Source organism: Ochotona curzoniae, unplaced genomic scaffold (genome assembly GCF_017591425.1).
Source record: "Ochotona curzoniae isolate NIBS_2020 unplaced genomic scaffold, NIBS_Ocur_1.0 contig_523, whole genome shotgun sequence".
NCBI classification, from domain to species: Eukaryota; Metazoa; Chordata; class Mammalia; order Lagomorpha; family Ochotonidae; genus Ochotona; species Ochotona curzoniae.
Window position 1 is genome coordinate 12,086,719 of NW_024466459.1, and position 16,609 is coordinate 12,103,327.

At 59.6% G+C, this 16,609-nt stretch overlaps 1 protein-coding gene across 3 annotated transcripts in view; it reads right to left on the bottom strand.

Annotated features, from left to right (window-relative positions):
* The window catches only part of SEPTIN9 (septin 9), a 113,804-nt gene that overhangs the window by 34,392 nt on the left and 62,803 nt on the right, over positions 1-16,609 (bottom strand). For all 3 annotated transcript variants that reach the window (XM_040989871.1, XM_040989873.1, XM_040989872.1), the window contains one exon: positions 12,025-12,660. In XM_040989871.1, the coding sequence (XP_040845805.1) occupies positions 12,025-12,660 (636 nt within the window). The remainder of the gene's footprint in view (positions 1-12,024; positions 12,661-16,609) is intronic.

Sequence of the window (16,609 nt, forward strand, 5' to 3'; positions counted from 1 at the left end):
TCACGTTTCTCTCTCACATACATGACCACATCTCTCTCTCACATACACACATCTAGGTCACACAGCACCAAGGGTGGGGCCTCTGAGCTCAGGACCAATCGGCCATGAGACCCGCGGCACCCCCCCAACCAGGGACTGGCTGCTCCCACCCAGGCACCCAAGAGTGACTCGCGGGCTGCCTGCTCCCCTGACAGGGCCCTAGCCTTCAGCTCCTGTACCCCGTGGGGTCACTGTGCAGCCCCCATCACTGCGGTTTGCTCCTGTGTGTCACACAGGATACCAGCCCTCACCTTCCCGGGGTCATTCTTTGTGTAGACATGGGACCGGGGCTCCGACTGCCGCTCCGACTATGGGTTCTGGCCCTGTGGCTCTGGACCAGTCTCCCCATCTGTGCTTGGGTCTCTGACCTGCCCAGCAGGGCACATCCTCAGGGCTGCCATCCCAGCATGGGAAGCAGCAGAGTGGGCCAGGGCATCAAATACATTCTCCTGTGCTTTAAGGGGGAACAGAACCGGCATGGTCTTGCTGCCTGCATCCTGCCATGATCGGGTCAGCTCCCAGTGGCAACTGTCCCTACGCCATCCTGCCACGCCCACAGCTGGTGCTGCCATGGCCACCGTGGCTTCTCAGGAGACTTCAGAGCTCCCAGGCTGCTTTGCCTCCCTCTGGAACCTGGAAGGGAGGAGGGGCTGGGATGCCCATCCCTGCCCGTCCCATACCACTCAGAGGGGTTGTGCCCTGACCTGATGCCAACCATGCAGCAACAAGTCCCCAGGGTGCCAGCCACATGAGTCTGTTACACACCGGGAACACTGCTGTCTCGCCCCGCCCTCTGGACCACCTGCTGCAGCCAGGGTGCCCCCTCTGCAGGTGCTAGGCCGGCCTCATCAGCCCCCTTAAACTAGGGCCAAAAGGAAGGCTTGGCAGGTGCAGGGCTAGGTCCTGTCTTCACATGTCCCGTTATTGGTCATTGTGGGAGGTCGTTTTGTTTTGTTTCTTTGTTGCCTGACTTCCACTGGGGCGTGTCCCTGAACCCTGCAACTTCCTGCAGACTGGTGAGCAGGGACCTCCCACTCTTTCCCTGGGAACTGCCAGGCCCTCGCTCTCATCACACACTCCCCTCAGCCCCCTGCCCAGGGCCTGCGCTGCTCCACCCCATCCCAGCCCTGTCCCTTGCTTGCCCTGTTCATCGTCTGAGCCCTACAAGTACACACAGACAAGCTTCCAGACCAGGCCTGGCACTTGGTGACTCTCATCGTCTCTTGAATAAACAAACACCCTGGCGCGGGGTCTTCCCAGAAATCCCGTTCAACATTCCGCTTACACAGGGAGCTGGCTGTGTCCCAGGGGCCGCGCTCAGCCCAGCCCCATCCCACATGGCAGCCGGCAGGTCCCACACGGCCACCCATGGCAACTGTCGCAGAGGGAGCGGCCAGGATTTCCCTATTTGGATTTCATTTACATTGGTTTTTAAATTAGATTTACTGGGGCCAGTGCAGTGTCATATCAAGCTAACCTTCCACCTGTAGTCCAGCATCCGATATGGGTGCCAGTTCGTGTCCCGCCTGCAAGCCCCCTGCTTATGACCTGGGAAAGCAGCAGTGGACGGCCCAAGTGCTTGGGCTCCTGCAGCCATGTGGGAGACCCAGAAGAAGCTCCTGGCTCCGGCTTTGGGCCAACCCCTGGTCGCTGCCGCCACCCCGGGATGAACCAGTGGATGGAAGATCCTTCTCCTGCTTCTATCTCTCTCCATCTGTAATTCTTTGAAGCAAAATAAATAACTTTTAAATAAGATTTGCTTATTTATTTGAAAAGAGAGCCAATGACCTTGATTCACTGGCTCACTCCCCAGGGGGTACAAGCAAAGCCAGCAGCCAGGAGCCAGGAGCTTCCTCTGGGTCTCCAGCACGGGTGGCAGGGGCTCAGACACTTGGGGCATACTTCACTGCCTTCCCAGGCGCATTCGCTGGAAGCTGGATCAAAAGTGGAGCAGCTGGGACATGACCAACACCCATATAGGAGGCCAGCATTGCAAGTGGCGGCTTCACCCGCGACACTACAACACCAGCCTCTGACTTAAGTTGAACAGCCATGCTGGTGGTGACGACCCAGACATGAACCGTGAATGAGTGGGTAAACGCAGTGGGGTCTGTGGGACGTTGTCCAGTGGTACGTGGGAAGGGAACTGTGACACGGGCCACTACACAGTGCCCCTTCGAGCACGCCCAGCGCAGCGGCCATACCACACATCCAGATACAAAGTCTCGTGGCAGAGCTGGCGAGGACAAAGCATGGCTTGCTAAGCAGGCTGGGTCTGCTTTGTAAGAAGAGTTTATTTTAAAAGGCAGAGTGACAGGGAGGGAGGGAAGGAAGAAGAGAGAGGGAGAGAGATCTTCTATCCACTGCTTCATTCCGCGCGTAGCCACAACAGCTGAGGCTGGGCTGGCCGGATCTCTACCCAGGGCTGTCGGCAGGCACAGCAAAAGAGAACTGGACTGGAAGCAGAGCTGCTGAGCCACGATGCCAGGTCCACAGGCTCGCCACTAGGCTACTGCGCCGGGCCCTGTGACCACCTTCTAAAATGAGCTGTGCTAATGGGGGCTGCACAACACTGAGTGTGCTCAACAGCCAGCGCAGCACAGCAGGATGGGGGAGAGCACATGGGAGCCGAGCTGCCCACCTGGCACGGGAGGCAGGACTGTAAGCCACATCTCAGCGATGCTGTTGGAAGGAACAGAAACCTGTTCCCCTTCTGCGGAAGCAAAAGGCCAGCCAGCCACAGCCGGCACCTCCCTGCGGCTTCGTGGGAATCCTGTCCTGGCTCTGCAGGGGCTTCAAGTCCAAGACTCACACAGCAGAGCGAGGCTCAGCTGGCCGGTGGATAGTCCAGAGATGGCCGTGTTGCTCTCAGCACAGGGAGGAGTTCAACGGCTTCTGCTAAGGGCAGTGCAACCGTCACGGCACGTGTGCGTCTCTGCACCCACATGCAGCCCCGGGCCATGCGCACTCTAGGGACACAGGGCACAAAGCCAGGCATATTGCAACCATAAGATCCCAGTTTATACAAACAAAACCCACAGAAGTACTAGTAGGAGAGTAGGTTAAGCCAGCACCGGCAACCCCGGCACCCCATAGGGGCACTGGTTCGAATCCTGGTTACTCCATTTTCAATTTAGTTCCCTTCTAATATGTCTGGGAAGGCAGTGTCAGATGGCCCAAGTGGTTGGGTCTCTGCACCCATGAGGGAGACCTGGAAAAAGCTCCTGGCTTCTGATCAGCTCAGCTCCACCCCTGCAGCCACTTGGGGGAGTGAACCAATGGATGTCTCACTCCCTCTCTGTAACTGTGCTTCTCAAACAAAAACAAAGCAAAACAAAACAAAAAACACTTAAAAAAAATCAGGGCCTCAGGACAGGGTATCTTGCTTGGATCCCGACTCCAGCCACCACGTGCACGTGGTGAGCTGTCCCCAGGCCTGCCTGGGCTGGGGGCTGCTCCCTTCAGGGCTAGTACACCAAGGGGGGAGGTCCGGGGCCTGCCCATCGCCCTCAATGGGCACTGAATGGGTGAATGGGATTGGAGAGGGGCGCGATCTTGGGCCTGGAGGTTTAAACTTTCAGCAGCCTTCTCAGGACGGGGCATCTCATGCCAGGATCCCAGACGCCAGCCACCATGTGCACATGGTGAGCTGTTCCCAGGCCTGCCAGTGTGCCATTTGGTGCCAGGCTCTGCCTGCTGGCCGCCCAGCTGGGGAGCTCTGGGGTTTTGGTTCTTTGAATCGCTGCTTAGGTAGCTCCAGGTTGAACCCACAGTGCTTTGGGGATGTGAATCAATCCTGAAGATTCCCAACGACAGTGACTCTTCCTTTGAAGAACTTGTGATCACTTAACAATGCTGAGCACCGAACACCAGTTCATGCAAAGGCTAAGGCTCGGCGCTTGTCCAGCAGGATGTCCTATTACCTGACATGATGATGGATCAGCAGACGGGTCACATTATGCAGGGCCATGACATTAACTAGCACTCGAGAAACATATCCGGGGTAGACTCTGTGGGGGCTGTGTGGGCCACACCCTGTGGAAATTCTAGCCCCACTGGTTAGCTCAAGAGTTTGGGTGGTGATGAACTAAGCTAGGTGTGACCAGGTAAAAGAACCTGCAACAGTCTGGACTGGTCAGGGCAGCAGCACCCAAATGTGCATCCTGATTAGGGTGTGGGGTGGGCCAGGCTGCAACGTTCACCAGCTCATACAAGGCCAAATGGAAGGCCAGACTGCGCCGGGCACTGGCCTAAACCCAGTGGCATGTATGAGAACTGTAGATGGGAGTGGATCAAGTGGAGGAACTTGGGAAACTCCCCTGGTCATAGCTCCTGCTGGTGAACCTGTGGTCCAGACCCGGGGGTCGGACAAGCTGGGCAAGTAGCTCCAACAGCTGGCTAATGCTTGAATTGGTAATGGAACGGGATGTACTGGGCAGGACTGAGCAAACCTTGGCCTACAAGCGAAACTAGAGACCAGCATGGAGCACAGGTCATGCCGAGCTAGGCTCTTGCACCTACTGGTCTGTGTGAGTCAGGGACACTAAGCCACAGTGTCTAAGGCAGGGGTCGGGACAGGTGAGAGGCTGAGCCAAGCTAAGTTAGAGCAACCACTGGCATGTGTCTGATCTATGGCTGGGAACAGGCCCGGTTGGGGAGCTAAGGGGACACCCTAACTGGGTTGAGGTTCCCACCAATGGGCACGTGGCTGGAATGGGGGCTGCGTTCTGATCAGGAAACAGTTGTAGTCTCCTTAGGCACAAGTGTGGACTGGGATTGGATGCACCAGGCCAGGCCAGACCCCAACACCCTCTGGTGTCCTGAAGGACCAGGGCAGATGTGCGATGGACTAGGCAAGGTCTCAACCCCTACTGAGCCATGTGTGAGTATGGACAAACCATGGCTGGGCTGAAACATCCAACAGCAAGGACCAGCTTGGGTTGAAGGCCAGTCAGGAAAAGCCACTGTTCCTGCTAGGACAGGAGGCGAACTGAGTAGGGCTGGCTCATGGAACCCCTGGTATGAACAAAATCTGGCATTGGGAGGGGTTCTGATGGAGGAGCCTGGGCAACTCCTCTGGCAGGACACAGACCCGGCAGGTAAGCGCAAGAAGCATGATAGGAAACAGCCCAGAACAGGCCATGGAAAGTTTCCCACTGGCATACATTTGCCATGGGTCGGGGGACAGACCAGGCTGAATCAGTTCACTGGCAAATCTAAACACTAGAACAGAGAGTGGGTCGAGCCAGGTTCAGGTGCGACAAAAACCAGTGCACAATACAGAATGCCAAGGCGAGGCTGCCTGTACCACATGTGACCGCAGCACTCAACCAGCACATGGGAGAACCAGGAAGAGAGGGGGCAGAGCCGGCAGAGGGAATATGGGGGGGCATCCCCTTGCCGGGCAGCTACACCCACTGGAGAGCGTGGGCTGGGCTGGGGATAGACCAGACTAAGCAGGGCTACAATACCTGGGTGCCTCATGTGGACTAGATCAGGGAAAAGCTAGGCTGGGCTGATTATTCCTACTCATGCAAGCATAAATTAGAGTGGGTGAGGGTTGTTTGGGCTTAGCCACAGCATCAGCTGGCAGAAGCTGGCACTTGGGGATAATTCTGTCAAGTCAAACCACAGAACCACCTGGCGAGTGCATCATCCGGGAGTGAGAGAGACCTGGGAGGGAAATAGTGGGCTCCTCCCTCTTGGGTTACCACGGGAGGGCATGAAAACTAGGACAGGGGCTGGGGTAGCTAGACAGAGAGGCACGCAACATCCGTGAGGGTTGGATAGTTGAGCTGGTTGGATGGAACTAAGTGACATGCACGAGAGCCAAATGGGATGTGGGACAAACTGGCAAACCAGGCTAGGGGGCGGGCCTGGTGGGGGTTATTGCGGGTTGCCCTGACTAGGCTGCAGCTCCCACTGGTTTATGTGAGGGCTGAGTGTGTGCTGGGCAGAACGAGGCTGGACTGCCGGCACCCATTGGTTCCAGTGGAAGTCGGGACTGAAAACAGAACCAACCCAGCAATTGCAACCACCAGCTGCGGGGCGATGGACTGTGCTGGGCCCTGTGCTTGCTAAAACACACAAGAATTTGGTCTGGGAACACCTCAGACAAAGTTTCTTTGGGGATCTCCCCAATCAAAATGCTGGACTCAGGGCCCGGCGGCGTAGCCTAGCAGCTAAAGTCCTCTCCTTGAACGCGTCGGGATCCCATACGGGCGCTGGTTCTAATCCTGGCAGTTCCACTTCCCATCCAGCTCCCCGCCTGTGGCCCGGGAAAGCAGTCGAGGATGGCCCAAAGCTTTGGGACCCTGCACCCATGTGGGAGACCAGGAAGAAGTTCCTGGCTCCTGATCGGCATAGCATCGGCTGTTGCGCTCACTTGGGGAGTGAATCATCAGACGGAAGATCTTCCTCTCTGTCTCTCCTACTCTCTGTATATCTGACTTTCCAATAAATAAATAAATCTTTTAAAAAAATAAATGCTGGACTCAGAACCCTTACCAAGAAAGGAGAGAAGACAGAATAGGTCAACCAACCATCTCATCTATGATGGACTGTGTCAATCAGTGGATTCTTCAGCGATATCATCATGCTTGGAGCGGCGAGACTGGCAGTGATTCATAACTGGTGAACTATCAAAACCACTTGAGCAAGTATCTCCGAGCATGGCCTACATCTGGGACTTGGGGTGGGTGGGAAACTGGGTGGGCCTTCTTCCTTAATGCCCCCCTTTAAACATGAAGGAAACAATATGGAAATAATAGTCTTACCCACTACCCTATAGCCCTTGAACCTTTTTACCCTAATTAACTATGTAAAGATTGTCAAAAATATTAAAAAAAAAAAAAATCAGTGCCAAAAGGCAAGACAGGTGGAATTTTCTAGAAGGTTTCTAAGCCAGACACGGATGCCACAGCAAAAAAAAAAAAAAAAAAAAAAAAACCTGACAATATGAGCCTTGAGCACTCTGAAGAAAATCCTATGGGTAAGCCTCTCAGGGAACAACTGGGGGAACACCGGCCCAGCTAGGACACAGGTGCGCAGACAAAGCAGGGGCAGGCGTCCGGCACAGCAGCTAAGACGGCACTTGGGTATCCGAGGGCCTGGGCCAAGCTCAGCTCTGCTGCCAACTCTAGCTTCCTGCTGGCATGCACACAGGAGGCAGGAGAGGACCACCTGCATGGGCACTCCAGGCTCAGTCATGCCTCCTGTCTCAGCACGGCCCAGGCTCAGCTGCTGTAGGAGCCAGGTCTGGGTCTCCTGCGTGTGTGCAGGGGCCCAGGCGTGTGAGCCATCCTCTGCTTTCCCACACTGCTGTGGGGTATAGGCGCTGCAGAGGGAAGCAGAACTGCTATGCTAAGCGCCTGGGCACTTTGGGAACACAGCTCCACATTCTGTATGCATGTGTTGTTCTTCAACACAAAGTCCTCCCCTTAGGGCCAATCCTACAACCACATCCTGTGCGTGCGTGTGTGTGTGTGCGCGAGTGTGTGTGCATGTGCGTGCGTGTGTGTGTGAGCGTGTGTGCATGCGTGCGTGTGAGCGTGTGTGCATGTGTGCGTGTGTGTGAGCGTGTGTGCATGCGTGCGTGTGTGTGTGTGAGCGTGTGTGCATGCGTGCGTGTGTGTGTGAGCGTGTGTGCATGCGTGCGTGTGTGTGTGTGTGTGTGTGTGTGCAGGGCTGTTCCACCAGGCTTCACCGGTCACTGGCCCCCGTGAGCAGGTGGATCATGGTGGGGCCGTGCTGGCGTCGGACGCAGCTGTGAGAGGGACGCAGTTGGCTGACCCCTCATCCTGGAGATGGAGCTAGAATCTCTGGTTTTCAGAGTACCAGCCCAAATCTCACCCACCAAGCAACCCTCATCCCAAAACCCCCCAGACCCTGGGGTTCTCAGGATGGAGTGCTCATCTCTGTGGAGCCCTAAGTGACCGACACAGACAGCGCCCAGGGCCAACCACACACTGGCCACCCCCCTCCCCCGGCCCCAAACGGGCAGCGACAGAGATAGGCTGGCTTCTCCAAGGTCACTTGGTGTTTATCTTTGGTTACCTGGCAATGGCCATGGGGCATGCGGGAAACCTAGAAGATCTTGGCTCCTGGCTTCAGATCAGCCGAGATCTGGTCATTACGGCCACTTGGGGAGTGAATCAGTGGGATGGAAGATGAAATGTATCTTTCAAAAAATTATCATAAAGATGGGCCCGGCGCAGTGCTCACCTCGAATGCACCAGGATCCCATACGGGTGCAGGTTCTAATCCCGGCAGCCCTGCTTCCCATCCAGGGCAGTCCGGCATCCGTGAAGCCTTGGCAGCCACTTGGGACAAGGAGCAGGGCGAACAGAACTGGGTCTCCGGGACCCCTCTGGGTCTGAGCCGTGAACCAGGCCAGCCAGAAGGAGGGTCTTCCACCAGCTTGGCCGGATGTGATGCCACCACAGACGGGTCACGGCCCCTCTGCCAGCCGCTCGATGGATCCAGGGCACACCTTGCTGCAGTCCTCAGAGTCTGGGACCCAGGAGGAGCTCCTGGCAGCAGCAGAGGGTAGCTAGGGACAACCAAGGTGGGGGCAGCTCTGCTCTCCCAACCAAAAGGACTATGTGTGTGGTTCTTTTTTCTTTTTTAAAGATCTATTCACTTATTTTGAATTGCAAAGAGGGATCTTCCATCCACTGGGGTCACTCCCCAGATGGCCGCCAACAGCCAGCACAGGCCATACTGAAGCTTCTTTCAAGGCTCCCATGTGGGTTCAGGAGCCGAAGCACTTGGGCCATCCTTTGCTGTTTATCCAAGCAGAGAAGCAGGGAGCTGGATCGGAAGTGGAGCAGCTAGGACTCGAACTAGTGCCCATATGGCATGCTGGCGTTACAGGCAGCAGCTTAACTGGCAACACCACAGCCCTAGCCCCTAGATCAACCAGCCTCCTTTCATCCACGCTTCCACTCAGGCGTCAGAGCAAACAGGGACCTGGGAGGTCACATGCCCACGGCCCTCAGACATACATCCACAGGTGGCCCCAAAGGACACCCCACAGGGCTGTCAGCTGGAACCAGTTCGGGGCAGCAGGCAGGGACCCTGAGCCTGTCCCTTCAGATTAGAACACACCCAGGGGTGCCATCTCCAGAGCCAGCGCCAGCGGGAGGGGGACCCAGGCCCCGGGCAGCCACCCTGCAGCCACCCTGCTCCATCACCCGGGAGGTACCCGGAGGCGGGCCCGGCCCACGCAGCCGCAGGGGGCGGAGCTGCGTCCAGGCAGCTGCAGCCTCCAGGGCTCTATTTAAGGTATTCCACAGCTGCTGGTGCATTCCTGGGCCCCCTTGCTCCCCACAGAGTTGGCCCTGGCAGACAGCTGGGCTGCCGGTGGGTCATGGGTGGAGCTCTTGGTCCAGGGCCCAAAATGCAGGATCTGTTTTTGCTGCCCCGAAGAAATCCACAGGACTTGGCCATGCCATCTGCAGCTGGGGGACCTCCTGATGCAGCCCTGGGGGCCAAAGTGCTCAGCGCAGCACCTGCAACTCTCCTCTTGGCTCCCTCACCAGACACCTGCCACATCCCGCTGCCCACCTGCCACCAGGGAGTGGACCTTACAAGTGTATGCATCCTATAAACCGAACAGGGAGCTCCACCAAGGGCCCTTCCCCTTCCTCTCCCACTCCCTCGAAGCCCCACCCAGAGTGTCTAGAACAATTCTGGCTGCGGGTGTGGGCCTGGCACAGCCCCTGCACGGGCGGGTGCTTCCATCAGCCACAGCCTCTGCCTGGGTCCCCAGGGAGCCACAGGCTTGGATTACCACTCCCCACTTTGCAGACCACGCCACTCCCCGCCACCCCCCGGACCTGGCACAGACAGGCCCCAGGGGATCACTCAGCCACACCTCACAGGAGAGAGCCATGCTGCCCACTGGGGCTTGAGGTCTGACCCCTGGGCTTCTATGGGCAAGCGGGAGCATTTCCAGAACATTCACAGAGAAATCTTGACTGGACCACATCCCCAGGCCACCCCGCCCCCCGCCAGGGCCACACGCCCGTGGCGGCGCCACAGAACACCCAAGGCCCGTCTGGGCACTGAAGTGTCCAAACGGTTGCAGGGCTCATCCCAAACACTCCCCCCACCCCACCACCCTTGCCTGGCTCGGCAGACTCAGCTTGGGAGGGACTGGGCTCTGAGGAGCACCCAGAGTGGCACGCACCCCCGCCTTATAAGGCAGCCTCTGAGAGACTTGGCTGGGAACGCTACACGGTCGGAGGGGTGGCTGCCAGGGACCTGAGCCAGCAGCCCGGCCTCTGGGTGCTGCTGCCCAGCCCCTCCCCAGGGGGCACCCACAGGGGTAAGGCTGCAGCTATCCACAGCCCAAGGAAGAAGCAGGGATGATGGCCAGGGAGGGCGAGTTCAGGGACCCGTCCCCGAACACAAGGGACTCAGAGAACCCCACACACATCTCGGATCTCACAGCCCACAGCCAGCCGGGTCCCCAGTGCTCCTGAAAAACGAAAAAGCCCGGTAGTAAAGAGGCTCACGCACCAGCAGCTCCCATGTGAGCAAACGTGAGAAACGCGACTCAAGAAGACAACACAGCCCAGGAGCCAGAGCGAGCAGGCCGCTCCACACTCCCGGGAGGGCAGCAGGGCGCCTGGAAGTCCATGAAGGAGGCCAGACACACGGGGCGGTGTGTCAGGGATGAAGAAGTGGGACACCCCAGGGTGCAGGTGTGAGCTGGGCAGAGCCTGGACCTGGGTGGGGCTGTGCCGAGGTGGCTGGTCTGAGAGGACGCCGGCAGCACCCACAGGCCTGGACCCAGACACAGCCCAGCCCCAGGACCCAGCTCCTGGCCGCCCCTTCCCCCAGGACAACAGTGAGGCCTCAGATGCACGAATGAGAGTGAACAGAGCACCCCCAGGATGTGTGTCCGCAGGCGCAGCCTCCCTGAGTGGGGCAATCCCCCTGCCCCACTCCCACAGCCAGCATCACCTCCCTGTGGCCCCGGCACAGCCTGAACACCTCATCCTGGGAGGGGTGTGGCACGTCGGTTCTCCAGGAAGGCGGGCACCACCAGCAGACCACGGTGGAGGAGACAGCCCCGCTGGTGCCAGGTCAGACACAGTGGGAACAGACGCAGGTGCCTGGGCCACAGCGCACGGCACACGCGAGGACCACTGATCCCTGCACGTCCACCTGTCCGGGGCCCCACGCCCTCCCAGCGCCCAACTCCACCAACATCGTCTCATCCAGAAGGTAAAAGCAGAAACACAAGACTCCGAGGGCAGGCATCCAGCCCCACGCCCAAGACGGCTGCGTCCCACGTATTTGCGTGCCCCTGTGCCCAGCTGACGCACGCACTGGGGGGTAGCAGACAACGCTCTACAAAGGAGATCCCTGCAAACACTCCAGCTCCAGACTGAAGCCCCCAAGAACAATGTGGAGCCCTTCGCTTGCCCCCTCCAGTGGCCTTCTGGCTGGCCATCAGGGACTCCTTCCAGGAATTCTGAGTACCCCAGTGTCCACGGCCCAAGGCAACCCCCGTGTTTTCTGTTCTGCTCACCGCCACCCCTGTGAAGAGGGAGGAGGCCCCAGTGCACGGCCAGGAGGGGTACAGCCCCTTCCTCCCCTGCCCAAGCCCCTTCCAGGTGGCCTTCAATACCTCTCCAGCCAGGACAGCCCCTGGCCGGGTGAGCCGCTCTGCCTAGGGCCTCCTCCCACCCCATGGGTGTGCACACCAGCAAGCTGCGTTCCTGCAGGACACCCAGTTCTTCAAGTTAGGTGCTCATGGCCCACCCTACACCACCAAGGTCTAACATGGGCTGCGCTGACCAGTCAAGGGGACCCTGCAGCCCAACCCTTTGCAAAGCTTTCCTGGCGTACCCCTGGGTATAGGCACCTGCTCAGTACCCTGCCCTGTCAGCCAGTCCCTCCCACACCCAGGCCATCAAGGAAGACTGTGTGTGTGTGTGTGTGTGTGCACGCGGACACGTGCTGGCCACTCACCCTCCAGGTTCCTGGGTGGGGCCTCAGCCACGGGGGGCTGGGGCTTTGGCTCCAGCCTGCTTTGCAGCGGAGACCCAGGGGCAGGCTCTGAATTCTCCAGGATCTGGGGCGGAACGGGGGATGTGGGCGCCTCGGCTGGCTTGGGCACCTGAATCTCGACCCTCTTGGGGGCCACGTCAGTGTCGGGGATCTTGGGGGCAGGGGACTCCATCCTGCGGTGGGCGGGCTCCTGGGGCTTCACAAGGGTGATTTCCGTTCTCCGCGGGGCGGGCTCCGGCGTCTTGTGGCCCAGCACCTCAGCCCGCTTGAGCCCGAAGCGGGCCGGCCCAGTGGCCACGGCGACACTGGAGTTCTCCACCTGCTTGGATGAGATATCGATGGAGAGCTCGGTGCGCCGTGACACGGGCTCCGCGGCCTTGGGCCCCGACAGCTCCACCCTCCGCAGCGAAGGCTTGGGCGAGCGCTGGCTCAGGGTGTCTCCATGGCGGGCTCCCGTCTCCGAGTTCTTCACGCCCAGGTCCTGGAACTTGTGGGTGGAGCTGGCCACGGTGGCCCGGAGCAGGGGCGTCTGGACCCTCCGGGGCGGGGTGGAGTTGGGCGCCTCGACCTCCTCAACCTCAAACGATCTTTTCAAGGCTGAAAAAGAGGGGAGGGCGTGGTGAGCGGTCAGCCAGCTGGTGGACATCACAGGGTGCTGCCTGGATGTGCAGCGAGGGCCCGAGGGCACTCCCGCCCTTCTATGGGACAGGCAGCAGCCGAGGCCAGGCTCAGGGAGGACAGCACGGCCTCCCCAGCACACCTGCAGGAGGCCCTGACAGGCAGCCTTCGTTCTCTCCTCACCTTCCCAGCTTCTTCACCCCTCACATCCATCCAAGGCCGCCGCCAGCCAGGCCCCAGAGACAACCACAACCCCACCCATCAGGACCACCACGGCAATGACTGACAGCTGTCACTGGGTCCCTGCTTTGTGTCCAGTCACATCTGTGCCTGCATCGTTCTCCACTCCCTACTCTGTCATCACAGTGGGCACCCAAAGCAGGAGGGGGGAAACCACGAATTACCAGACACAGTCAGGGGGCTGGCCCAAAGCTGCCACCTGTGACGCTGGCATCCATGTGGGCGCTGGTTCACATCCCAGCTGCCCTACTTCTGATCCAGCTCCATTCACAGCATGACAAAGCAGCAGAGGTGGCCCAAGTACTTGGACTCTGCACCCACACTGGGGGACCTGGAGGAAGCTCTCGCTTCCTGGCTTTGGAGCAGCCCAGCTGTGGCCGTTGCAGTCATTTTGGGAGTGAACCAGCAAATGAAAGACCTGCCTGTCTCTCGTTCTCTCTCTCTGCCTTTCAAATAAACAAAACAGACATTTAAAAGAAAGAGAGAGAGGCAGAGCCAGGCCATGGCGCTCACTCCTACCACCTCACTGTCTGGACCCTGACTCAGGCTGTAGAGGCCCCACCCTTGTCCGCACGCCCGGAACTCCCAGGCACGCACCCCCCACGCACACACACATACCCTGGAGCAGCGTCCCCACCCAGCCACGCTGCCAGCCCTGCCGGATCACACCCCCACCCCCCACCCAGGCAGCGCCCTGCCCGCAGTCCCGACAACCACAAGCCAATGAAAAACAGCTGTGTGCTCCCATAGCGCGAGCAGGCAGGGCCCACGTGGCAGGGTCCTTCCCAGCTCGTCCCCAGCCAAGGGCCCACGTGGCAGGGTCCTTCCCAGCGCGTCCCCAGCCAAGACCGCATCCTTCCCTCTGCCGAGAGACCAGAGGCTGGGGGCAGCCAAGGGGCAGCTGGCAGGCAGAGGGTAGAAGGCCCCCATGATGCTTACCTGGACTTGGCACCCCTGGGGGTCCCTCTAAGCCCTGGGTACTGTCCTTTGGCAGACACAGGATGGGACAAAGTCCCTCACCTTTCCCCAAGGCTATGGAGTGGCAGAGACGACCAGGCAGGGAGTCACCACTTGCCAGGACCACAGTGACCGCCCAGTGCACCCTGAGGCCAGTAGGAAGAGCTGCTGGGTCCTGGGGCACCCTGGGCATGACCACCCTGTTCCTGCTGGGTCCTGAGCAGGGAGGGCCCCATCCCCTACACCCACACTCACCCGTCCCTTCCTGGAATCAGAGCCCTTCCCTGCCACCAGCCCACGTGGTGGGAGACATCCCAGGGGGAGTTAACACTGCCAAGCTTTACACGGGAATGTTCGCCAGCAACGAGTGGCGGTCTCCAAGGCAGGCTTTGCTGACGGAGCTCTGGGCACAGCTACCTAGCCCAGAGTTCCCAGCAGCAACAGCAAGACAGGGTCCTCCGGCATGCCCCCATCCCCACCCCAGAGCCTGCACTCCCAGGCAGACCCCTCCCCTTCCCACAAGGAGCCCTCCCCCAACCCCACAGTGGGGAGCAGGTGTTTCCAGACTCATCTGCCCTGCCCCACCGGAGCAGCGAGCCAGACGGACCCTGAGGGTGTCAGCTGGCAGCCGCACTGGCAGGAGTGAGTGGCCTTCTGTGGCAGCACTGGCGGCTGCCTCCTCTGTCTATTGGGAATTGACACAGTCAGGGGACACATGTAGGTGTGTATGGAGGGTCCCCACCAGCCCCAAAGCTGCAAGGAGGCCCAGGGGCCACCCCCACCTCACTGGCCACAGGTCACTGCCGTGGCCTGTTCCCAGGACTTCTCCCAGGGAGGCAGTCAGAGGTGGAGACAGGACAGCACAGAGATGGGAGAATCACGGGCAGCATGGTCATCGGCCTCCCACTTCTTGACAAGGGAACGTACTGAGACACGGCACACAGAAAGCATGCAAGATCTGAATCTCATGACCCTCAGGTGGAGGGTCTGGGATGGTGGTGGCTGTTCCTCTCCGGCAGGCACTGCTGCCAGCACCACCTGGAGGTCATCAGCTCAAACAAAGCTAGAGGGAGGGGGCATGAGTCCCTTGGCCCCTGGCCCTTCCCACGCACCCTCACTCTGTTCCTGGAAACATTTTCAGCTCCAAGACTCAGGACAGGAGGGCAGACCCGCCCCTAAGCAGCAGTGACCTCCAGTCCCAGGGAGAGCCACGCCCCTCGCCTGCAGTGCCCACCAGGCTGAGCCACAATGGCCGGGCCGCTTAGGGAGGAATGCCTGCCCGCACAAGGAGCCATTGTTCAGGCTGCCTGCAAGACTCCCCCGGCCCCTGAAACCAGAGGGAAGCACTTCCTGGTGCAACGCTGGGGCTCAAGGTCCCTGCGACAAATGTCAAGATCAAGGTCAAAACAAACCCATGTATGGCCCCACACGAGGTCCCCTGCTCCCCCAACACACACTGCAGCTGCGGCCAGCACAAGGTCAAGCCCTGGCGCCAGGAATGCTGGCCCTGGTCAAGCCAGTCTCCTGGTATAGGAGGACTGGTGGCAGCAATGGGCAGCTTGGCCCTGGACCAACAGGGCCGCCTCAGTGCCGGGCCAGCGGCTGGGGAGCCCAGAGCAATTGGCACCAAGGAGGTCCCTGCTTGCTCCCTGCTCTGTGAACACCAGGAACCCTTCCGCTCCAAGGCTCAGGACAGGAGGGCAGACCCGGCCCTAAGCAGCAGTGATTCCAGTCCCAGGGAGAGCCACGCCTCCTCACCGCTCTCAGAACCTGGCCCTGGCACCGACACTGGCCCAGAGAAGGAGCCGTCAGGTGGCCGGGCCTGGCTGTGCAGACTCCTGTCCCTTCCTCCTGGAAATTATGGCAGCTCCGTCTACCGCAGCAAGTAATCCCGACCTAGTGGGCAATGGGCCTGACTACCACCACAGCCGCAGGACCGGGTCTGGGGACACCCAGAGGCCACAGGGCAATAGTTGGAGAACAGCTGCGCTCTCCACACTGTGTGCCAGGCTTCAGGGATGGCAGCAAGTTCCACGGGCACAGGACACTTCTTGGCGCCTTGGCACCCCACCTCTTGCAGTGTCACCTGTAGCTGTTGGCACAAGGGAGCATCTGGGACAGGCCCTGCACGCAGCAGTCACCCCTGTGGGAGGGAGAGTCACCTGTGGTGGGCGTACACGCTTGCAGGTGTGGCCTGTCTACCTCTGACATCTGCCCAGGGCTTAGCCTGGTGCCCGTCCCTGGAAGGCAGCAAGAGCCATCAGCTGTACTCCCAGGGGCGGGATCTGCAGTTCCTCAGGCCAGGGACTGCTGGGCGGGACAGAGGAAGACGGTCTTGGAACCTGGTAGTGCACAGAGGATGATGTAGCTGCTGATGGGGCGGGCACTGCTTGCAGGAAGCAAAACAGCCCGAAAGGAAGCACTTAAAAATAGATGCTTGGGGGGCCTGGCGCCGTGGCGCAAGTGGTTAAAGGTCCTCGCCTTGCACGCCCGGGATCCCATATGGGCGCCGGTTCTAATCCCAGCAGCCCTGCTTCCCTTCCAGCTCCCTGCCCGTGGCCCAGGAAGGCAGTCGAGGACGGCCCAAGGCTTTGGGACCCTGCACCCACGTGGGAGACCCGGAAGAGGCTCCTGGCTTCGGATCGGCATAGTATCGGCCCGTTGCGCTCACTTGGGGAGTGAATCATCGGACGGAAGATCTTCCTCTCTGTCTCTCCTCCGCTCTGTATAT